The sequence below is a fragment of the Penicillium crustosum genome, assembly GCF_028827405.1.
Source record: "Penicillium crustosum strain IBT 35664 chromosome Unknown utg000001l_segment0_segment0, whole genome shotgun sequence".
NCBI lineage: Eukaryota > Fungi > Ascomycota > Eurotiomycetes > Eurotiales > Aspergillaceae > Penicillium > Penicillium crustosum.
In genome coordinates, this window is record NW_026623122.1 from 6,628,261 (window position 1) to 6,650,099 (window position 21,839).

A 21,839-nucleotide genomic window follows, 5' to 3' on the forward strand; every position below is an offset into this window, starting at 1 on the left:
CCTTGAGGTGGGGGCAACATTCCTTTTGTGTTTGAAATGACGTGCATATTAATGAGCTGCAGTTCTGGGAAAATTTTGGATAATTTCTTCTTGCATCCGCCACACGAGGCGTTGTTGTTGACCTTCCTAAAAGAGAAGAGCTAACCGGACACGTGACCGGATTTCCCGTTAACCGGCAAACATATCCCCAACAGGCAGTTAACATGAATTCGGACTAAGCCACAGTCTGCGATCGATACACATCGGCAGATCTTTGCTTCTGTTACTAGTGGGTTTAATTAGCCGGTGTGTCGTTATTAAGATCTCATGAAGATACGGCAACCATGAGTGAAAGAGGGTCGGAAATCGTCTACCGGGCGGAAAATGTCCCGATACGCTTCTTTAAAGCATGCCGATGGTGCAGAAGGCAAAAGATGCGTTGTGATGCACGTAGCCAAGTCCCTTGCTTCCGCTGTCGCTCTACCGGCCGGGATTGCATTCTAGATCCGATCGATGATGGCCGACGACGAAGCGATCGTCGGCGGAAAACAACAACCCCCGCAAGGTGACAACTGAAATATCGGTCTTGCATATAAAGCGGCGAACTAATATACTGTCACAGAAATCAAAGCACAGCTTCACCGCTGGATCCTAGGACCGGATATCACACTCCGGCATCAAGAGATCAGGGGTTCTCACCTGCCACCGTGCAAGATAGCGGCTTTGACACTCCGATTGATTCTTTACCCGATTCTACTGGGTTAAGCAGCCTCCAACGGTCTTATACGTCTGATGCGAATGGACCGGATTCCCAGCAGCTCAGTCCCAATGAAATGATCGCGCCTGCGTCAGCGGTACACTCTATGTCTGTGAATCTGCTAGGCACTAATGATGTGAGTCACAGTCAGACCACCCACGGAATCGGCATATATCTAACAGAGCAAGATATTTATGGAAAACTCAGCTAAGGGCGATCCCAGAGGAGATGTCGTCGCTCGAGGAATCGTTAGTGAGGAGCTTGCTCGCGTCATGTACGAGAGGTATGATACTAACAGTCAAGCGAAACTGCATGATCAAATCTAACTGCTCTGCTACAGGTTTACGGGTGGATCGAAGAACTTCCTCCCTATTTTTGATCCGATCAGAGACACATTCGACTCTGTCCGTTCAAGATCCTTGTTTTGCTTTACGGTGATTATCTATCTGGCTAGTCGTGCAGTGACGGATTTGCGCGGAGACACGCATATGCAGCGTGTGCTACAAGATGAGGCACAACGTTTGGCCGAAGACAGCTTCTTCGAGCGGCCCACGAAACTAGAAACAGTCCAAGGAATGATTCTCCTAGCTGCCTACTCCGAAAAGACATGGTTCTCTATTGCTCTCATTCTTCGCACCGCTCTGGATTCTGGATTAGAGAAATCTCTGGACACTCTATTGTCCCAAGAAAATGTACCCCGGAGTTCGCTCTCAGCTTCTATGGCTGAACGTGAACTAGTGTGGAAGACAAGAACCTGGTTGATCACTTTTATATTGGAGCTGGACGTCGCATCTGGCACGGGACGCAAATCACGCATTGCCGAGGTCGATGTGGTAAAGCTGCGCAAATTCCTTGACTACCCACTCTCCCTGCCCTGTGATATGCGCACTGTGTGTATCATTGAGCTTCATCAACTTCGAGGTAATGCGAACAAAGCTGCAGGTGCGATTTGTCTGTCAAATGGCTAACACGTGGCAGGTAATTCTCGGGTGATTATTGATAACTCTTCGAGTATTGGTGATATTGTGTCTACAGAACTACCAGCCATTATGACAAGATTGCAAAACTGGTGGACGACGTGGGACGAGATCCATGAAAGTAGGCTTACTTTTCTTGCTTTGAATGCACCCTCTATCTGGACCAATTCTGACTTGAACAAAACTCGAAGACAACGGTTTCCACATAGGGGCCTTTCAACGCAGTAGCCTGAAGCTCATGCTTCATTATGCCAGGATTTTTGTTTTCTGTGCTTCGCTGGCAAGGATTCAAAAATTACAACCAACGTACACGGATTCAGGCTCCGAAACGCTCGACCAAAATGTGATGAACCTGTGGCAGTCCCTTGTGACGACCATCATGGAGCAATTAGGATTTTTGATCAACGAACCATCCTATCGTTGTCAATTGCCTTGGGCGCCAACTTATCCAGCTCTCACAATCGCTTTCGTCAGTAAGTTGATCATTTCCTCAATCAGCTACATACAATTTGCTAAGACAGCTTTAGCAACATTCGCTCTTCGTATCGCCAGATGGCGTCCGAATCTGATCAATCAAAGTCTTCTACTTGAACGAGCAGAAAAGATCTGTGATTTCCTCAAACAACCCCCATATCCCGACATCCATCGGACTGTCTCCATCTTCGTGAACTATGCACGCGCTTTGATTGCCAGCCAGCGTCCGCAGAGCAATCATAGTGCAGATGTACCTATCATTTCTGATCAAAATGAGGGCCCAACATTCGAGGCGTCGAATAACCCCATGATCAACGGCCCGCCTCCATCAGGGGTGGGTCCCCTCGACGATCTCCGCTACAGAACTGGCCCGACCATCCAGGCCGATAAAGATTCAAATATGGTCTCAATGCCAAGTAGTGACCCATCTGCAGTGGCCAGAGCGCCAATATCTCGGCTATCCGGCACGATGGAAGCACCCAATTGGACTGTATCGAACTCTATTGCAGATTCTTTTGGTCTGTTTGAGGAGGGGCAGAACGATATCTTCGATTTCCTACCTATGATGCCATCAATGCCACAATAATAATAGCAAACCCAATACACCTTTTATTGAAGTATTAGATCACTCCAATGCCACTGTTCAAACTGAGTAAATCACGCAAGCACCAAGCTCTAACCTCGTAGATCAATCCTGATACTTGTTTCAACGAACAACAAATTGGGCCGCAACGCGCAACGTATTATGCTTCTTTATTCACATGTGTTTAGTCCCATCGGTCTAGATCCCCACTGAAAACGCAGTTATAGCAATCAATTTGTGCGTCGCAAGCAGCCATCCATGTCCGGATCCTGTCCGGCGCCGCGAGTGGATTGCTCTAAACTCCGGTCCCGTACCGGGCCCGGGTTCCCGTGCAAAAAAATCGAAGTATACCAGTCTCCCATTGGCTTGTTCCCTACTCCAACGTGGTAGATAGAGGCATTATGCAAGACCAACAGGTTCTAGGCAAAGTGAGTCAAAGAATTGTTAGGATTTTCACTATGGGTCCGCCGGTTGCAATGGGAACGGAAATATTTCTACATGGCTTATATAGAGCTTCGGTCCTCATCTACCGGAGCTTTTGAGAATCAGAATAAAAACATACTTCCAATCTTCTTCCTTTTTGTTCTAGTTTACCCCACATTTGATGGTGCAATATGGCGTCAGAAACAAAACAATCTTTAACGGCTCAGATAGCCGCCATCCTTTCTTCAGGTGCGATCAAACCTGAACTGATATTTCACGGTCTGCTCTAACATACCTTAGACAAGAATGATAGTTCTGATAAGAGGTCCCTTGCTTCGACGGAGAATAATCAAAAGTCAAATGGCGATTACCAAATAGTTGAACTGTCTCAAGATGAACTACTGGTCGAGTTTCAAGAGAACTCACCAAAAAACCCTCCAAACTGGGTCTTTGTACGCACGTCTATATGTATTATGAAGAGATATTCACTAACAATATTGAAACCAAATAGAAGAAAAAGTTCTACAATGCAGTTGTGGGGCTATTTATTGTCCTCAATAGCGGCATATCATCCGCACTTCCTAGCAATGCAGTCCCCGCTATCATGCAGGACTTCCACGAGTCTGGAGACCAACAAAAGGTCTTACCAACTGCCGTATTTCTCATTGGATATGTGGTTGGACCCCTACTATTCAGTCCATTGAGTGAAACTATTGGTCGGAAACCCGTCCTCCTTTGGTCTTTCACTATTTTTGTCCTCGCTACACTTGGTTGTGCTCTGGCACCAAATTGGTCCTCTCTTCTCGTATTTCGGACTATCTGTGGTCTCATGGGAGCTGCGCCTCAGACTGTTGTTGGGGGTATTTATGCAGACCTGTTTTTCGATCTGCGAAGTCGTGGTCGTGCGATGGCGATGTATATGTCGGTATGTTGTGATCACATACCTCATAGGTGAAATATTTGAATAGTACTAATATATATTCCAGGCTTGCAGTTTTGGTCCTATTCTAGGCCCGATTATCTCTGGATGCTCGGTCAAATATGGTTGGAGATGGACTTTTAGGATTGACCTGATTCTGACGGGTATTACCTGGTTAGCTCTGCTCTTCACGTCTGGTATGATTATCACTTGGCCCCGGCAAATCGTGGCATCAGCTAATCTTAAATCAAAATAGAAACGTTTGGACCGGCACTCTTGAAGCGACAAGCTGGCAAATTAAGAAAGGATTCGGGGTCCAATCGATACTTCTCACGTCAGGAGCTCAACCTAGACTCGAGATTCACCCCAATGGAGATTATCACTCGTCCCATCACGATGCTTTTCTTTGAGCCTATTATCACATCAACATCCATCTATATCGCCATCGCATATAGTCTGGTCTTCTTCTATTTCCAGGCCTATCCCATCATCTTTGGAGGTAATACTCCTGGAATTGTCATGAACCCGTGTACAATACTAACAATATATTGATAGGTGTCTATGATTTTACCGTCGAACAAACTTCTCTCACATACATCCCGAGTACGTCCCATCTCTGCTCATCTATATCCCCCAAACACGACTAACCCATCACAGTTGGCGTCGGCGCCGCATCTTCCGGCTTCGTCGCCCTCTACTACGACATAATCTACGAAAAAGCCAAAAAGCTCAACAAAGTCTGGACTTCCAGCCCAGAGTACCACCGACTCCCGATGTCCTGCATCGCCGGGCCCTGTCTAACAATAAGCATGTTCTGGCTCGCCTGGACAGCAAAGTCCACCACGCATTGGGCAGCGCCCGTGATGTCAGGGTTTATCTTCGGGTTTGGATTCCAGACCATCTTCATTTCGCTTCTTACCTACGTGACCGACGCATACAAAATCTACTCTGCCAGCGCACTGGCAGCTTCCGTTATTGTGCGGAGTATTGCTGGAGCACTTTTCCCGCTAGCTGCTGAACCGCTCTATAAATCTTTCGGGGTTTCGTGGGCTACTTCCCTCCTTGGGTTTATTAGTTTAGCTTGCATTCCGATTCCTTTTGCTTTGATGCGATGGGGTCCTTGGATTCGGGAGAGAAGTCCCTTCTGTCAGAGGTTGATCTTGGAGGAGAAACTCAGGTCTAGTGGGTCGAGTACACCTGCGCAAGTATAAAAGCATTTCTTGTCTTTGCTGTTCTTTTTGCTTTTTGGCTATAAATTTCGGGATTCTGGTTTATTGGCCAGGAAATAATTTGGTACGAAATAATGACTTGATACCTAATTTATAATGAAGATTATGATTTACAGTCTATATATTCCCCGTTATTCTCCTATACTATGTAAGAGATATCAACAATTCCAAATAATTCCAAATAATACTAAAGAATCAAAGAATACTAGAAAATAGTCGAGAATAGTCGAATAAAGAAAGCTAAAGCCGATCCCATAACCCGCGCTAAATTGAAACTTCACCAACCAGAACGCCTAGTTGCCTCGCGGCTTTAAAATCACTTCTCTCCACTTTCACAAGGTCCGGGATCGCGTCTTGCTTTTCTTGATCGTGACTTTGTTTTTGTTTTTGTTTTTTTATTTATCCCTCGCCTCTCACAATGTACTCCCATCTTGAAGCCGAAGGCACTTCGGTCACTATTGCTCATTGTAAAGCACAGAACCTGCCAGTTGGTTCGCGATCCCGAGAATTCCCGAGGTTTCAGTGTCTGATAATAGTACTAACCGGATAACGCCGATCAAGTCGATCGCATTCTTGAGCCTCAAACCATCGTACATTTTCTTGAATTTGCGTTTGGTAAGCCCCTGCCCAATGGTAATCAACCCAATATCGAGCGCTTGTCCACAGAGGAAGCAACCTTCATCCAGCCTGACCAAAACTTTCCTCCGGACTCCAATGGCGAGTCCATCATGACCAGTGTCATGGCCCGAATTGGCTCCGAGCGAGATTCCACCCGTCTCTGCATGGTCGGAAAGAACATCCAATCCCTCAAGTCCCGCCTATGGGAGGGCATCATCCCCCTAAGCGATCAGGTGTGGCAGGAAAAAGGCCTCGACCGACCTGAGCATTTTGATTTTGCTTGTCAACATCTATCGGCCGTGGTCGCCGTGTTCCAGTATTTGAATGAACCAACCGTGCGATTATATCTTCGTGACACGTTCAATTACATCTACGATCATTGGACGGAGCTCGACGCTGTTCTCAACAAGCGCAGAGCAGAGCAAGATAAAAAGCCCGTTAGTGTCGCAGGTCTCTGGACAAGTTACATGACTGCGCATTTCGAGATGATGACCGAGCGCGCCCATAGATGGGTTACCGTGCATGTCAATACACTGCGAGCTCCCTTACTGCAAGCCCTTCTGGAGTATCGGCCACCAGGAGGAGATGGTGGCCCGTTAGCCCAACCTGATGCTGTGCAGTGGAAGATAACTGATTCCCTGCATATGCTGGCGGAAATCACCGCCAATGCTGATTTTACCATCTTGATTCCCATGAACGGTTACAAGGGGTACTGGGCGGATGCCCCGCGGTCCGGCCCGGCAGCTCTTCATGCGGCGAATCTGCTGACGAGAAGCAAAGCATACCATGAGCGTTTAAGGCTGCTCACTCGAGAAGCTATCTCCATTAATGCACCTGCGTGGAGAGGTTCAACTCCTACGTCCGGAGAATCGTACCATGGAACATCCCGGAGCCAGATTCAAGGCCAGAATAAATTGAGGAAGGAGGTGCGTGGTGCACCTCTTGAACCTATTCCCCGCGAGCCTTGGATCGCTGCCTGTGCCTCCAATATGGAATCTGGAAAGAAGGAGGGAAAGGACGAAAAGTACGGGTTGGCTGTGTATCGGTTGACTTATGGGCAGACGGAGTCGGAATGGACAGAATTCGTTCGCAAAGTCGAAGCTCATGTTTCGGATTGGGGCAAGGGTCAAACAGGAAGCAGTGCTATCAAACAGCATCTGAAGCTCCACTGGCTTGATGGGAAGGAATTGGGTATTCCTGAGGGCGATGTCGATGCATCTAAGCAGTGAGTGTACCCCCTTCGCTCTTGCATTTCGAAGCTAACAATCCAATCAGACACTTTAAAAGCACGATAGCGGGCAGTGACGACTGGTCGAAGCTAGAAGATGGCGCCTTCCTCGTCGTCGATTCCGCATCTTTTGCCTCATACACCACCAGATCCTACAGTCCCGCGGCATCCCGGCTCAACCCCGGTGACTTCACCGGGTTCCTTCTCGCCGTCGACCCAGATTTCGACCCAGAGGGCATCCCACGACCAGACGAGTCTCCAGGCTACAACGGTCAGATGCGAATTCTCGGAAGTCTTGTGTGGAGTGATCTCTATTCCCTACTAGCAGCGCAGACATCAGGCCTTGAAGACCACTGGCCATTAGCAAGCGAGCACCCGAACATGGTCTATGTTGGACCTACAGTCCCATGGCAGCGATTCATCTGGCAGAAACATAGTGAGATGCGCTGGAATATCCTTCGGGCGGTGATAGACCATTTAAAGCTCAACCCGGGAATTCCAGTAACAACGCAACCACCCCAAGCCCAAGATACATCTACAACGACATCCCCTACTGCAGCTACATCTACGGCCGTGCCAGCAGTCCCATCGGTGGGGGAGGTCCCACCACCCCAAGTGAAAGCTACATCTGCAATAACGTCCCCAACGGTAGCTGTATCTACAGCCGCGCCAGTAACCCCTTCTGTGCCCTCATCCACACCAGCCGCAGAACAGGATCCCATCAGCGACGCTTCTATGCCCTCGTCAACACCACCCGCCGAAGAGGCTCCCGTCAACGACCCTCTCCGCACAGTTATGCTCACTGAGTTTCAGCGATACTTACGCCATCGGGGTCACCCGTGGCGGGCGGCCATGGTCGATGAACTGCTCCGTCTTCAGCCAGGCGAAGAGCCGGATGCAGGGCGGCTGCGGCAGTTAGTAGACGACGAGAATCAGCGGCAGGAGCAGCGGAGACGAGATGGTCTGAGTGAGGACGAGGAGACTTTGGGGGAATACCGGCCGGACTGCCCATTGCAGTAACCAGGGCTGTGTTTATTCAATTGTGAATATTTCCCATAATGGGATAGAATTGATTAGCTTGCTGGCTAGTTTGGACAAAAATTCATACATACAGATCCGACATGAGAAGACGAAATACTTTCCAGGCATTGCAGTCTACCTAAGGAAGATGAAGCGTCACCATCAGTGCTGGCATCAAACCTCGGAAACAAGGACACATCCTAAATCCCACCCCAAGATTCAGAACCAAACTCCTCTTAATTTCATTAGAACTCGCCCCGACGAGTTCGCTTGCGGGGACGGTCATCCGGGTCCGCAGCCTTATGCCAACCAACCTGGCACATGTTCCCGGTCAACCCCATTCCACAGCAAGGATAGAAAAACCCCTCTGGCCAAGCTAGACGATATTCATCACTGTCAATATCATATCCCGCGGCAATCTCAGCCTTGAAATACTCCTCGTCGACCACGTCAGGCTCTTTTCGAAGATTAGTCACATTTTAATCTGTGCCATGCACTGACAAATATGCTTTGGGGATATACGTACCAAGATGATATTTGCAGCTTGTCTCTGAATTTTGATTGACTTCGAAATCCTCCAGACAGTAGATGCAATTCTCGAAACGGGATGTCATCGGGACACAAGCGATTGACTCTTCCTTGGCAAGTAGGGCAGAAGTAACGGGAGCAATCGGAGAAATGGGGGCAGCTGACTCGGATCTCACATCATTCTTCACTGCTAGTAGCCATTTCGTAGCGATTTTGCGGCCTTCTTGGCTGTGCTTGACAATGTCCTGTAGGATACCCTCCAGGCGGTGGATAGGTTGGTTTTTAATTGCCTCCAGTAGGAGTGGCAGGTTATCTGGTTCTTCCTCAGGTACAGGCATGCTAGCGGTTGCTGAAGGATGTGCAAATGAAGCAGGGGAAAATGAGGGTGAAGATGTGTGCTCAGCATGTTTATGTGTTGGGGGGTCTAAGGTACGTCGCGCCGCGTCCTGGGGCTATAGAACAGACATAATTAAGCGATGGAGCGGTGGAGAGAGCGGTAAAAGTGATGCTAAAGTGGCAATCATCATATATTTTCTTTGAGACACCGTTTTGCAACAGAGAAACTGAACCCCATAGTTATACAAAAGCAGGGCGCCTTGGAGAAAAGGCATATGTGCAGCGAACGAGCCCCTCTATTGGTTTTGTCCCATTATATTATGCCCACTGGCTTCCGTATGTACACACACATGGACTATGAACCAATACCAAGATGTCAGTATAATCGGTACATCGTCAATTTAAGACAGAAAGACCCTGAGCCACGAAATTCCAATCTGAAAAATCGACAATGTTCGGATCCCAACTATCAATATCGAGGCCTCCCTCAAGCTGAGAATCCTCAGTCCCAGTCCCATCAGCACGAAGAGGACAATTGTCGTTCACAATTTGCTGACTCCGCTCAACAGAATCATGTCCCTGGCGAATAGACCGTGCCTTATTCCGCAACTGAACAATCATCGGCCACTTCGGTCCGGGGTCCGGCCAATTAGGGTCCTCAGTCAGATGGAACTGCATATCAATAGCGCACCAAGCTCGGTCGACGTGTGGACCGGTGGGATAAACACACAGAACCCAGAGAATGTAGGTGAGGAGGTGATATTGGGTGAAAGTCATCATCAACCAGCGGAAGCCACGGAGTAATTCGTTGCTGTGCATCTCAAGACCAATCTCCACGCCATCGCAAGCTTGTGCTAGCATCTCTTGGATAACATTTTGGTTTAGCGAGCAGGCCGCTGGTCCCTGTGACTGTACCTGTTTCTGCCGAATGCACACTTCGGTCTTTATAAGAAGTAGCCTTCCGAGCAGGTAGCCGAAGCGCTGGACTGGGATGTCTGGGTCGCAGTGTCGCAGGTATTTATCCTCTATTGAAGCTTTGAACTCGGCGATGAGTCGCTCCGGATCGGCTGCCCCCACTAGGCTTCGAATTAGAGCAGGCCGTCCCCTGTTTATTTCGATTACGATTAGAGAGAATGTCAACTCGGTCCATCGGTTCTGCGATACGGCTGGGACGATGTTCGTCTCTGATAAGCTTTGATCATCGATATTCAGCGGGAGTTCGGTGTCGCCGTAGTCGCTTTCCGGGACGCTGAGGCCATGGTCTTCTGCTACTCGACTATCGGCCGATTGGATGTGTCCCCAGGTTCGTCGGCGTAACTCGCATTCCAATTGTGAGAGTTTGAAGTTCTTCCCGTCTCGTTGGAGGCCGATTGATTGCGCGGCTCGAATCGTTACGCCGTGTAAAGTCCAGCCAGACCGGCCGCTATTGCTAAATCTAAAGCATGCCTAGAAACCGAAAATATGCTTAGTTATACAAAGCACAGGAAGGGCTAAAGGACAGTTAACGAAATATTCTCTCACCTGGTATATTACCATAGCTTGCAGCGAAGTAAGGGTTGGAGCATCCAAAAACTCGGATTGATACAAAGACAATTCCATCCCCTGTTGATATCGGCGGAGGTTGGCATGCCGAACTTCATTCTGGGTATCATCTGAAAGCAACGTTGTTGTAGCGGCAAAACAAATAGCAAAGACCAAAGCACGTAGATCAGCACGCACACTCTCGGGCCGGTTAATGGCAGCAAAGATATACGATTGCGCCGTTGGAACGTGAATGACCTTTATCAAGGGCTCCACGCGGCCGAGGAATGTCTGCCAGAGAAAAACCCCCTCCCAGCGACTTGGAAACAGCTCCTGGGTGTCAAGCTGAGTCGAGAGCGGGTTTTTGAAGAGCCCATCTGCCCTCAATGCCGGTGGTCGGCGCGGGCTAGTTGTATCGATCGGTGATCCAATTGCGGACTTTATTTCCTGCTCTTTCTCCAGTACTCGTGAGAGGAAAGGCTCATTTATATACCGGCCGTCTTTGTCTAGGAACCCCAGATAAGCTTGACGGTCTGCTGCAGCTGGGTGATTTGATGGTGGCCTATAGTCGGGTCGGCCATTAGGCATCGGTGATGTTGTATTTGTGCCTTGGTTTTGACCGTTCGAGCTAGTCGGACGTTCGTTGACCATCGCCATGATCAACTGTTCAAGCTGCTCCACACGTGCCGCAACATCGGTCGTGCTCTTCTTTGGAGGTTGGCGCTTAACTCGGCTCGGACCAGGGTACTGGCAGACTACCTTCTGTCGCATGCATTTGCCGCATGGTGTGCCCTTGTCGCACTTGATCTTGTGCTCGTGGCATCGTAAGCATGATCGCTCTACATTATACCGGCGTTGGTGGTTCATGGTCCTGTCTTGGCGCGGCTACAGGGATGCCAGCGCAAATTGAAGGAGATTTGGGTAATAAGGCTGAGGAGAATTTCTTTTATCAGATCCTCGGCTTCTGCAATATATTAGTGATCAAGTCTCGAAGTATCGGACTCTCCGTGACGGAAGTTCGGTGTTCGGTCATTCGCGAATTGCCGATGGTCCGATATTTGTGGGGGCGAAACCGCCGCAACTACTAGGTAGCAAATGGCAATTGTTCATCAGGAGAGCTCCTGTCTTAAATCAAATAATTAAATAATTTGTAATGTGAATATAGTAGCCTTCAGATCCTTATGATCAATCTTGTCCACTTTTTGTTCACATGCTGTTCTCCAAGTTAAGGTATCCCACCTTCATAGGTTGGGAAAGTAACAAAACACTCGCACCAATACGTGCAGACATTAGTCCACCCGGTACAATCCTGAAAATCAATGCTAAATATAGACAACGCTAATAAAACAACCTCTGCGCCATTTCCAGAAGCATTAGACACCAATATCCCAAAGGAAACCAAAAGAAAAAGCCAAGTAGTGAGATCATGAAATAAGAAGATCGCGGACACTCATGCCCTTCCTCCTTTGCATCTCAGGAGACACAGCTGGAGTATCTTCCACAGACTGTGTTAGTGTCGTACTCCCAGGAAAGTTCTCACTGATCGAATCGGCAGTCCCTCTCCGATCCTGAGTTAACATGAGCAATGCAGCTGAAGCCTCGTGATCAACGCCCTGAAACTCAACCATCTTTTCGCTGGATGCCCAGATTGGGCCCAGTGCCGGACTAGGCAGGATAGATGAAGCATCCTGTGGGATATGGGCTGAGGGAACTTGGGTGCGTGGAGAGAAGGACGGGGAGGTATCAGGAAATTCTGTGGGAGCAGCGTACAACTCCGGTGATGCAGAAGTGGAGTATGAATAAGTAGAAGAACGATCCCTTTCCCTTTGGATGGGCTCGCCTGTCTCTGCGATGAATTCGGGGGATGTTGGCGAGGGTGGTGCAGCAGGGGTTTGTGTTGATCCTCCGGTCTTCATATCACGGATGCATTTCTCTAGGTAATTGACATAGTCAATGCTTGCCTTGTCGGGATAGTTAGTATATTGTAGATTCCCGAAAGAGATGTGACTGGTGTACCTGAAGAATAGCCAACTTGTGCATTTCCTGCCCAGTGCATGCCGGGATCATATCCTTCAACGTGCCGAACTCCTCGTTCATCTTGGACCGTCGCCGGCGCTCAATTAGACTGTGTGCGGTCTTGCGGGCGATCTTGCGTCCTGCAGCACTAGTGGCACTTGGCTGTTTTCTTTTAGAGTTTGATGTGGGGTTCGGCATTGCGTCTTCTGAGCTCTGTGAGCCCTTGCCATTTTCCCTCGTCTTAGGGGGTTTTGAAGGTGACTTTGGTTTCATCTGGATGATCTTGCGAGTTCTAGTCGGTGGCGGAGGCAAATCAAAATCCTCGAGTGGGCGTTTGGTAGATGCACCCGACCGCGCGGTGTGACTTGTACGGCGGCCGGAGAGTTCAGGGGATGTCGGGGATGCTGGGACATAGGAAGGGTCTGATCGGGAGGACCTCCGACTGCCAGTGCTCAATGCGGCGGGAGGTAATGTGAAGGCATCCCCGTCAGGCTTGTCTTTGATGATGAAGCCACCGGACATGGCTGGGGTTGGAAGGCGTGACATTGTGAAAGATGGATTTGGGGGAAGTTGCGAATAGTAGAGTTGTACAGCAAGGGGTTGTAGACTATATAACCGTGAACGTCGTCCAGGGCTTTCTCAGGTTATAGATAGTGTCGCGTGCTTCCAAAGGTTGTGCCCACGAGCTACAATGGACGACGCTGATTGGTCAAAGCGGAGACTCGTGCCTCAAGGAACAACGGGCATTTGCTGGAGTAGCAAGTGGGGCCTGGAGAGCTTATTGGTAGGTACTTGGTACTTGATTTTACATTGAGAAAAGGGGCTTATGCCATTGTATTTGGTACTAATTACATCAATTGAGGTAGCCCAGCACGTGTATCAATTGGAGGACAGTCTTGCTCTCGATAATTACACGGACTCACCTAGGCAACTTTATGCTTCGAGAGTATGTGCCTTTTTTGCGATAGTGACCTTTATATCTTTCCTATTGGCTACGAAAGTACTATGTCGGTTTCAAGCCACGGTTACAACTTGAGGGTCTTCCTTTAGAGCATTCATGCCCCTCCTCCGTACTCCGTACAACTCCTCGGGTACCCGCTTCCTCTCGACTCATCCACATATGGCACGTGCTTCCTCTCTGGGGACATCGCGCCTTTTCAGAGTCAAATTGTGGATCCAAGGCCAGGCAAGCTGGCTCATTGACGATCTTATGTCATTGAGCGCGGAGTTGAATGTTTCAACGTTCAGAGACATGCCCCAAATATTTCAATTTGCTCTGGGGAGGTGTGGCTACAGCTCTTGTTCCAACATTTTCTGCATCAACGTCGTTGAACTGCAATAACTAACTACGTACTCCGTAGTTGTTCTAGTGCCACTTACTCCCTACAAAACTAACTCATTATCCTTTCTATTTTTAGTATTTTGCCCTGCATATACACTTGAAGTGGATTTGGTGACCCTTTTATGGCTACATAATTTTCAAGACATGAGAAAATGCAATAAAGACACTCAGTTCACTTTCATATAAGTTTTTTTTTTTAAAAAAAAAAAACTCAAAAAAAACTCTCAAAAAAAAGATCGTTCATTCATATCACATGCATGGCCCATGACACTAAACAGCATTTTGTTCCAAATATTTTCCGTATCCAATTCTATTTACTTGTAGAAATTCTCAGGGTGGCACTTCTCCGTGCATTGCAAGTAAATTGACCAGCTAGAAACAGTATGTTAACCCGATTCACGAAGAAAGAAAAATGACCAAAGACAAGACAGGAAACTCACCAAAACTTATCATCGTCCGGTACAGCAATCGAGCAAGTCTGAGACTGCAACGAGCATAGCTCATGACAGCGGTTAACATTAACGCGATTCATGTGAGATGATCCCGTCGACAGGGGAGCTTTGCCCCGTGTACCCGTTGTAGTAGCATTGTGGGAACTAGTTGCATTGGTAGGGACACGGACAGAGAGGCGGGCACCGTGGTACGCCCCGGAGAGATGGGGCATTGCAGTGGCGGTGCTGGTCAGGGCAGCCACACAAAGGGTGAATAGGGTTGTGAGCTGCATGTTGCAAAGTGATGAAGTGAGGAGGAGGATATGAAGAGTAAGAATAAGTTCAGGGAAGTGGATGGTCCGTGAGGATTGATCTGATGTTGAGATTCAAGGTGAGACAGCTGCTAGGAAGGTATTATCCCTAAACCGACTCGTCTTATATAGAAACGGCTGGACGGCTTCAACGATCTGGGGGCTGGCTGTCAATTCCCGAGCTGCCTGGGGAAAGCCTCTTGGATTATGTAGTGTTGGATATTAGCGAGTTTGATAGGACTATAGTAGTAAGTGCCACGGTCGATCCCAAGAATATGGCATTCTACATTCCTGTGAACTCTAGACCCCCGCCTCGCCTCACAATTTTATAATTGACTTTATGTGACGAACAAATTCGAATCCTTTGATGATCTAGCCATGTGTCTATTCTGGGCCAAATTGGTGGAGAATTACAGTTATTTACATGGGTGGTGCGATAGGGCATGTTTTGCGCGCCTTGGTGTAATTCATATCAACACCTCGCATAGTCCGTACATTCCAGCGGGTGACGATCTTCTGGTACTGACCCAATCATGCTCCAGGGCAGAAAATAGAAAAGAAGCTTGGCGTCACGCTTGACTTTTTCCAGCGTTATAGTGGATAGAACATATGGCTTGGTATGACCGATATGACAGGAGTACAGACCAACCCCCACGGATGGCATTGCTAAGAGATATTTCGGGAGATACTAGCTACTACTGGTAGGTTAGTCATTAACCTAAAGCTGGCTAGAATCTACCGACATATCCAAATATATGCCGGCTACGGCAAATGATGTTTGCGATTGCTTGGGGAATATCCTCGGTCCAAAAAGAGAAAGCATATTTCAATCTCTAAAGAAATCAACTGATATATGCGTCTATGCCCACCAAATGTGTTTCCCTTTATCTATCAAATGCATATCACTTGAAGAGTCTCTCAATAATGACATTGCCAAAGTTCTCCTCCCCAGGCGACCCATCCATTCGCCAGATGCGATTGCCAGCACGGCCGCTCAGCCAGAGACCATGGTCATTAGAGCTCTCCTCCTCACCTTCAATGCGGTGACGGTTGCGGCGGTCGACAACGCACATACCGCGAGTCCATTGGCCCAGGGTGTCGATTCGGATATCCTCAGGCGAGTTCGCCGAGTAAACCCACTTCGGGTCATCTGATGTCAAAGCATACCAGACGCACACAGGGTCATGCAGACTCAGCATAGCATCATCACCAACATGACCAGGGTGTAGGCGCTCCAAGGTCCTAAATGTGTGTCCCATGAAGGCATCCACCCACTCGGCGAGCGGGGAGCCAGCAGCCAAAAGAGGCGTGATGGCCTCCCGGAACTGACCGCGGGATAGATTGTGGCGGAGGGTGATATCCAGCGGGAAAAGACGGAGAGTCAGTTGCCGGCTGAGGTTCTTAGGGTATGGTGGGAGTTTGTCGCTCTTTGTGGGTGGAACGGTCGTGTGCGGGTTGGGCGAGGTGAGTGCGAAAATACGCGCGGCTGCCACGGCATCTGCGTAGGCGTTGAACTCGCCCACCGGTGTCACCTATTAACAAAATCAGCCAATCTGTCTCGATACTTCTTATGTCTGGAAAGGGCTTGACTCACATTTCCTGGCTGGTTGATAGCACCGCCCATGACGACCACCTCTTTCACGCGGAGGAATGTCTCTGGGTCCTCTGCTGCAGCTAAAGCCAGATTAGTGAGGGGGCCGACTGCTACCAGAGTCACTGAATCTGGCTCATTATCACGTAGCGCGCGGAGAATCTCCTTATATGCCGGAAGTTTGGATGGAGTGAATGCGTGGTCATCGGGACCTGAGCAATCCTCAACAGGCTTGATTCCCTCGCCCTCTAGCTCTTTAGCGAAGAGGTGTACCCATGCCTTATCAGCAGTGAGATGTGGGTGCTATTTAGTAGTCAGTATGTATTACTTGTTTCTAAGCCATAACAAAAGGCGGTTTCATATGGGGTTTCACATACCGTTGCGTGAATACCACCAAGTCCGTCGATTCCGTCTGCGGGTATATCAGTCAGCGGCATCTATAATATGGTGAAGCAATACATACGGAAGTAATCAGCAAGCATTTTCTGGTCTTCGAGGGGGTCCTCTGCACCAACAGCCAATATAGGACGGGAAGCTTTCAAGCTGCCAAAGCCTTCAGGTTGGCCTTTCTCCCGACGCCACTGCATCTCCCGCTCGAGGATGTGGAACATCGATACTGCATTGCGGAGACAGCTAGATATGTGGTCAGACAATGTAATTCTTCAGAGAAAAGGATCTCTTACTTCTCCACCTCGATGTTACCGAATGTCAATGAGATGAGGAGAACCTCTACCTCCTCTGGGGTGGCGGACAGAGCCAGCAAAAGAGCGAGGATATCATCAATGCCCTGTGTTATGGTCAATACCGAAGTTATAGCAATTTAATCTGAAGGAGCATACCGGATCAGTGTCAATGATAATTTTCTTTCCCATGGTGAATGTTGTTGACCTCCAAATGTTGGTGAATGGCAAAAGTGGGAGCTTATCAATGTTATCGGCTGCGGGGGTTTCGTCTGGCTATTTACCCCTCGTAGGCAACTCATATAACACTTTCAACGGTTATATCAGAGTTTCCACTGTTATTAAAATAACAACTAAGATATATTCCAATCCTAAGCGATGGGGGTCATGATATATACACAGACTGAGTCACTGAAGAAAAACATACTAACCCTGGCTTAGGACTGCAATCCCGGTGACCGACGGCCCCCGGACTACCAACCCAACTCTCTCTGTTATCAATCCGAGCCTCACTATGCCCAACAAAATGGGAGGTTCTAGGGATATATGTCCATTCTTCAGTAACAGCATACTATCTTTTTACTGATATTTGATATGTGGAGCACTTCTGGAAGAGTGAAAGTGATCAGGTACTTGGGATGGTTACTGGAACATGCACTTTGAGCCAGTTATTCATAACCAATGTTGCAGGATAGGTGGAGTCGCCAAGGCGTAATGGCATTTGCATATGGTCCTCGAAACCTTCATCTTTCGGTCGTTTTGGGTCAGTGCCGAGCCCTCTGATTGTGCTCTCCGCTACCGGCCGCGAACTGTCGGTGATCTCCGCCACTGCGTTGTAATTTGAGCCGTCGAGAGAGATAACCGCCCGCACGATATAAATATCGATCCCTGCCTTCTCGGAGTATCTTTCATCAGTCCTCAGTAGCGTGGCAATATGTGCACCCGAACTGTGTTCCATCAGAATGACTCGTTGGGGGTCAAAGTCTAGTGTGGCTGCATTTCTGACCAGGTAAACCAGCAAGTCGGCCACCTGCACCTGCTCTTCCATCGTCGCAGATGGGATGAGTGTGTAGTTGACAATGGCGAAGACATAGCCTCGGCCGGTCAAATGAGTAATTTTGGGGGATCCAATCAAGTCTAAATAGGTCCCTGATCGCCAACTGCCCCCGTGGACAAAGAGGACGATCGGAGCGTTGGGGGATTTAGGCTTCCAATAGCGGAGATACTTAGCGTCTCCACTTCCATATGTCATATTCACGCCTCCGGTTGGCTGGTCAATGCTCATTGCTAAAAGGAGCTCCTCTATCCTAGTCCGTGATATCATCTGTCGTTCTTTGAAAGATTCTTAGACCAGTGATCTCTTTCCCTCGAGCTGCTATAGCAATGGGAGCAAGATCAGGTGCGGTTGGCGGCTTAACTTCGGCATATTTGGCCGATGCATTAGGTGTGAGCTCTGTGCTTCGATGCATGGTTTCCATTTATATTGGCTCTAGAGGATCTTATTGTGACTTCAGTGATACTTTTAAAAGGCACAGCAAGGCAGTGGGAAGTCAAGATTTTAGGAGGATATTCGTCTTATGAAATAAAACGTTCGAGCTATTTAATGAAGATTTATTGGGCGGGGAAGCCTGTTACCCTCCGAGCGCGGCCCCGAGGGAGCCTGGGGTTTTGGGGCAAATGCATGCAATTTCGAGACTAGATGTCGTTCTGAATATGCCCCGCTTCATATATTACTGTGATATTGCTCGCTGTTTCTGATTTATCAGCGACCCTTCCATTCAGTGTTACTATGACCCCATACCAATCAAGAGACTTGGAAATGATCTTCAATAGATCAGAGATGGCACTTCTTCAATTCAATTTCATCCATGTGTACATTCTTTTAGCTTTTAACTTTATAGATATTTATTTGCATAGCTTACCCTGTATAATGGGACTATTTCAGTTTTGTTTCTTATAACATCAAAACCAATAGAGGGGCCATTGGCATTAGTCACAATGGCTCCAGGGGTTCATAGATATCAGTAGTCAGTCGGTCAAAGAAACCCTATAGTCTGGCCGGTCTTGAAAACAGTGGAATAGGAGGCAAAAATAGGAACAAAGAAGAATAGTTTAGGTATAAGGAGTAAAGAATAGCCAATAAGACACCAAAGAGTAAGAAACTAGTAGGATATCGAAGACTTGGTTAAATTGCATTTTAAGGAGTGCATGACCATCGCACCAATCCCAGCCTTCCTTTCAAGGTGCCGCTGCATAATGCAGGTCTTAGACTCGTTGACTGGGATTCGATAGGCTTCACAGGCATCAAATGCATGACTTAGACCGCCAATTGGACCTGGTTGTCTGTTATTAGTAACTCATTTCCTCGTGGTGGGCGTGAGGGCTACTGTAAGGGGTAAAAGAAACATTTGATGAGAGATTGCCGGATCGGCAATCTCCAAGCTTCCCGGCTCCCGGAAAAATCGATTAATCGAATGTTAAACAGATGCTCAGGAGGTCTACCCAGAACGCGCTAGTAAGATATAAATCGGTTTAGAACGTAGAAAGCGGAGAGAAGAGAGACAGGCGGAGACGTGGCCTGTTCGCCCAGTGAAAGTCATGTCCTCTCTTGGAGCTATTAGTTAACTAGCTTGGATATTACATACAATACATATGTACAACATATGTAGTACACTATCCATTTGTAGCCCTGGGCAGAGAGCACTGTTCCCCAGGTACTCCGTACGTTGAATACAAAACATTTGAATATATGATGACAGCTTGCAGTACTCTGTACGGCAATGCTCAAATCTCCATACTCCGTATGAGCATCACATTCTTCGGTCCCCAAGCACCAGTGTACGGTACAGTTGAAAACCCAGTCAACATGAAGATGATATATCAAGTTCACAATAATTTCAGACATAAAATAAAATCAAAAGACGCCAAGTAGACAAGGGACAGAATATGTGCAATTCCAAAGCCAAGAGCTTGGTAACTTACCATTACGGTCACGGTACGAGTGGATCTGCCACGGTTGCCCTTTCCTCTACTCCTCGCCTTTCCTCCTTTCTCATCCTCTACTCTCTTCAACTTCTTCTCTTGTTTATCCTACCTTCCTTTTGCGCCATTGCGCTATTCCTATCACTACTATCCGCGGCTTCGTCACCCCGCGAATCCTCTGCGCACTCCGGTCAATTGACCGACGTGGAGTCTCCTCGTGATTGAAGACCTTCCCTTCAGACACAACTTCTGTAACTGAGCGCAATTGTCTCAGCTTTCAGTGCGCGTGTCAATTTCAAAGTGCGCGTGCGCAATTGTCCTACCCTCTCATCCGGCAACTTTGATCCTACCTCCCCTCTCAACCCACATCCTCCGCCTACATAGCTTTCAATCAGACAGTAAGTTCCACGCTAGCAACCACCATGACAATGTTGATGGTACTGACTTATGAGTGCACAGCTCTATGACCATGAATCCCTACATTAGCTGGGCAATCTTGCTCGTCGTGGCAGGTGGCCTCGGCTGGTACTACACCAATGGCACAACCCCCAAGGCAAACGTGATTCGAGCTGCCGTGGAGAAATCTGAGGCCACTGTAGCACCCAAGAAGTCAAAGCGCAAGTCTAAGCCTGCCCCCGAGCCGGTTGCCGCCAAGAAATCTGAGGTGCAGACCGTTGTCTCGCCCCCCACCACCGAGGACGAGAAGCCAGATGAGGAAATCGATCGCAAGGAGATGGCCCGCCGCATGGCCGGCCTCAAGACCAACGCCCCTGCTCAGCCCGCTCCTGCCAAGCCCGCTCCTACCAAGAGCCAGAAGAAGAACAAGAAGAAGGCTGCGCAGCTTCAGACCAGCGACACCCGTGCCTCCTCCACCACTGGCGCTGAGGCTGATGACGATCTGTCTCCCGCCGCGTCCCCCGCGGTGAACGCCACTGTCCCCTCGGCCGGATATGTTTCCGACATGCTGGAGGCCCCCGCCCCCGGTGCATCTGTGCTCCGCGTTACTGGCAATGTTGAGAACCAGCCCAAGAAGCAGAAGGTCCAGACTTTCAAGGAGGTGGAGACCAAGAAGCAGCGCCAGCAGCGTCTTAAGAACGAGGCCCGCAAGCAGCAAGTTCAGGAGGCTGAAGCTGAGCGCAAGAAGCTGCTTGAGAAGCAGTTGCACACCGCTCGCGAGTCTGAGCGCCGCGAGGCTGCCCGATCGACCGCACCCGCTGCCAACGCTTGGCAGACCAAGGAGAGCACTGCGCCGGCGAAGACCAATGGTGGATCCCGCTCTGCCCCCGCCGTCCCTGCTGCTGCCGCCTCTCACGGTCTCCTGGATACATTCGAGTCCCCTGCTGCCCCTGCCCCTACCAAGTGGGCTCAGAACCTCCCCTCGGAGGAGGAGCAGATGCGCCTCTTGGGAGCTGCCAACGGCGATGACGAATGGACCACTGTTTCCAAGAAGCAGCCTAAGAAGAAGGGTGGCAAGTCTGACGAGAGTGTCAGTGAGACCAGTGCCTCGGAGAACCAGTCTACTCCTGTCGCTCCTGCCCCCATTGAGCCTCGTGTGACCGTGACCCCAACCTACCTCCCCGATATCTTGCGCTCGCGTGAGAAGGGCCACCCCCTGGACTCTGATTGGGCCGCTTGAGCATTTTCCTCTGCCATGAAGTCTTTCTCTCATATTCTCTCTTCATCTTGAAATGTATTTATTACCCTTTTTTTGTTTTTGTTTTTGTTTTTGTTTTTGTTTTTGTTTTTGTTTTTCTTTTTTTTTGGGCGTTCTGGGGGTGTCACATCATTCGAGCACTCTCCCTCCCCTCAACAATCGGGGCCTGGGAGATTGCCACAACGCATTAGGAGCGGAATTGGTAGATTCCCCTTGCAAGTTGTGCAAGGAGGAAGAACT

General features: G+C 48.8%; 10 protein-coding genes across 10 annotated transcripts; 4 read left to right on the plus strand and 6 right to left on the minus strand.

Annotated features, from left to right (window-relative positions):
- Nucleotides 1–323: 323 nt before the first annotated feature.
- N7487_002513 (MFS multidrug transporter) lies at nt 324–5,323 on the plus strand (the record flags this gene model as incomplete). Its single annotated transcript, XM_056870260.1, has 13 exons — nt 324–544; nt 602–872; nt 919–1,019; nt 1,077–1,657; nt 1,715–1,834; nt 1,905–2,186; nt 2,241–2,705; nt 3,494–3,645; nt 3,705–4,118; nt 4,180–4,309; nt 4,369–4,611; nt 4,668–4,715; nt 4,770–5,323. The coding sequence occupies 13 exons, from the start codon at nt 324–326 to the stop codon at nt 5,321–5,323; spliced, it is 3,582 nt and encodes a 1,193-aa protein (XP_056735044.1).
- Nucleotides 5,324–5,759: 436 nt separating this feature from the next.
- On the plus strand, nt 5,760–8,207 carry N7487_002514 (uncharacterized protein; the record flags this gene model as incomplete). The annotated part of the gene is made up of 3 exons (XM_056870261.1): nt 5,760–5,832; nt 5,903–7,184; nt 7,235–8,207. The coding sequence occupies 3 exons, from the start codon at nt 5,760–5,762 to the stop codon at nt 8,205–8,207; spliced, it is 2,328 nt and encodes a 775-aa protein (XP_056735045.1).
- Nucleotides 8,208–8,452: 245 nt separating this feature from the next.
- N7487_002515 (uncharacterized protein) lies at nt 8,453–9,073 on the minus strand (the record flags this gene model as incomplete). The annotated part of the gene is made up of 2 exons (XM_056870262.1): nt 8,453–8,664; nt 8,734–9,073. The coding sequence occupies 2 exons, from the start codon at nt 9,071–9,073 to the stop codon at nt 8,453–8,455; spliced, it is 552 nt and encodes a 183-aa protein (XP_056735046.1).
- A 394-nt stretch (nt 9,074–9,467) lies between these two features.
- N7487_002516 (uncharacterized protein) lies at nt 9,468–11,459 on the minus strand (the record flags this gene model as incomplete). The annotated part of the gene is made up of 2 exons (XM_056870263.1): nt 9,468–10,517; nt 10,593–11,459. The coding sequence occupies 2 exons, from the start codon at nt 11,457–11,459 to the stop codon at nt 9,468–9,470; spliced, it is 1,917 nt and encodes a 638-aa protein (XP_056735047.1).
- A 557-nt stretch (nt 11,460–12,016) lies between these two features.
- On the minus strand, nt 12,017–13,154 carry N7487_002517 (uncharacterized protein; the record flags this gene model as incomplete). Its single annotated transcript, XM_056870264.1, has 2 exons — nt 12,017–12,553; nt 12,609–13,154. The coding sequence occupies 2 exons, from the start codon at nt 13,152–13,154 to the stop codon at nt 12,017–12,019; spliced, it is 1,083 nt and encodes a 360-aa protein (XP_056735048.1).
- A 1,110-nt stretch (nt 13,155–14,264) lies between these two features.
- On the minus strand, nt 14,265–14,674 carry N7487_002518 (uncharacterized protein; the record flags this gene model as incomplete). The annotated part of the gene is made up of 2 exons (XM_056870265.1): nt 14,265–14,322; nt 14,391–14,674. The coding sequence occupies 2 exons, from the start codon at nt 14,672–14,674 to the stop codon at nt 14,265–14,267; spliced, it is 342 nt and encodes a 113-aa protein (XP_056735049.1).
- Nucleotides 14,675–15,594: 920 nt separating this feature from the next.
- On the minus strand, nt 15,595–17,155 carry N7487_002519 (putative nucleoside hydrolase; the record flags this gene model as incomplete). Its single annotated transcript, XM_056870266.1, has 6 exons — nt 15,595–16,224; nt 16,287–16,586; nt 16,661–16,695; nt 16,747–16,916; nt 16,967–17,070; nt 17,123–17,155. The coding sequence occupies 6 exons, from the start codon at nt 17,153–17,155 to the stop codon at nt 15,595–15,597; spliced, it is 1,272 nt and encodes a 423-aa protein (XP_056735050.1).
- A 433-nt stretch (nt 17,156–17,588) lies between these two features.
- N7487_002520 (alpha/beta hydrolase) lies at nt 17,589–18,248 on the minus strand (the record flags this gene model as incomplete). The annotated part of the gene is made up of 1 exon (XM_056870267.1): nt 17,589–18,248. The coding sequence occupies one exon, from the start codon at nt 18,246–18,248 to the stop codon at nt 17,589–17,591; it is 660 nt and encodes a 219-aa protein (XP_056735051.1).
- A 1,661-nt stretch (nt 18,249–19,909) lies between these two features.
- N7487_002521 (uncharacterized protein) lies at nt 19,910–20,396 on the plus strand (the record flags this gene model as incomplete). The annotated part of the gene is made up of 2 exons (XM_056870268.1): nt 19,910–20,149; nt 20,247–20,396. 2 exons carry the CDS (start codon nt 19,910–19,912, stop codon nt 20,394–20,396), a joined length of 390 nt encoding a protein of 129 aa, XP_056735052.1.
- Nucleotides 20,397–20,414: 18 nt separating this feature from the next.
- On the plus strand, nt 20,415–21,581 carry N7487_002522 (uncharacterized protein; the record flags this gene model as incomplete). The annotated part of the gene is made up of 1 exon (XM_056870269.1): nt 20,415–21,581. One exon carries the CDS (start codon nt 20,415–20,417, stop codon nt 21,579–21,581), a length of 1,167 nt encoding a protein of 388 aa, XP_056735053.1.
- Between the last annotated feature and the right edge of the window lie 258 nt (nt 21,582–21,839).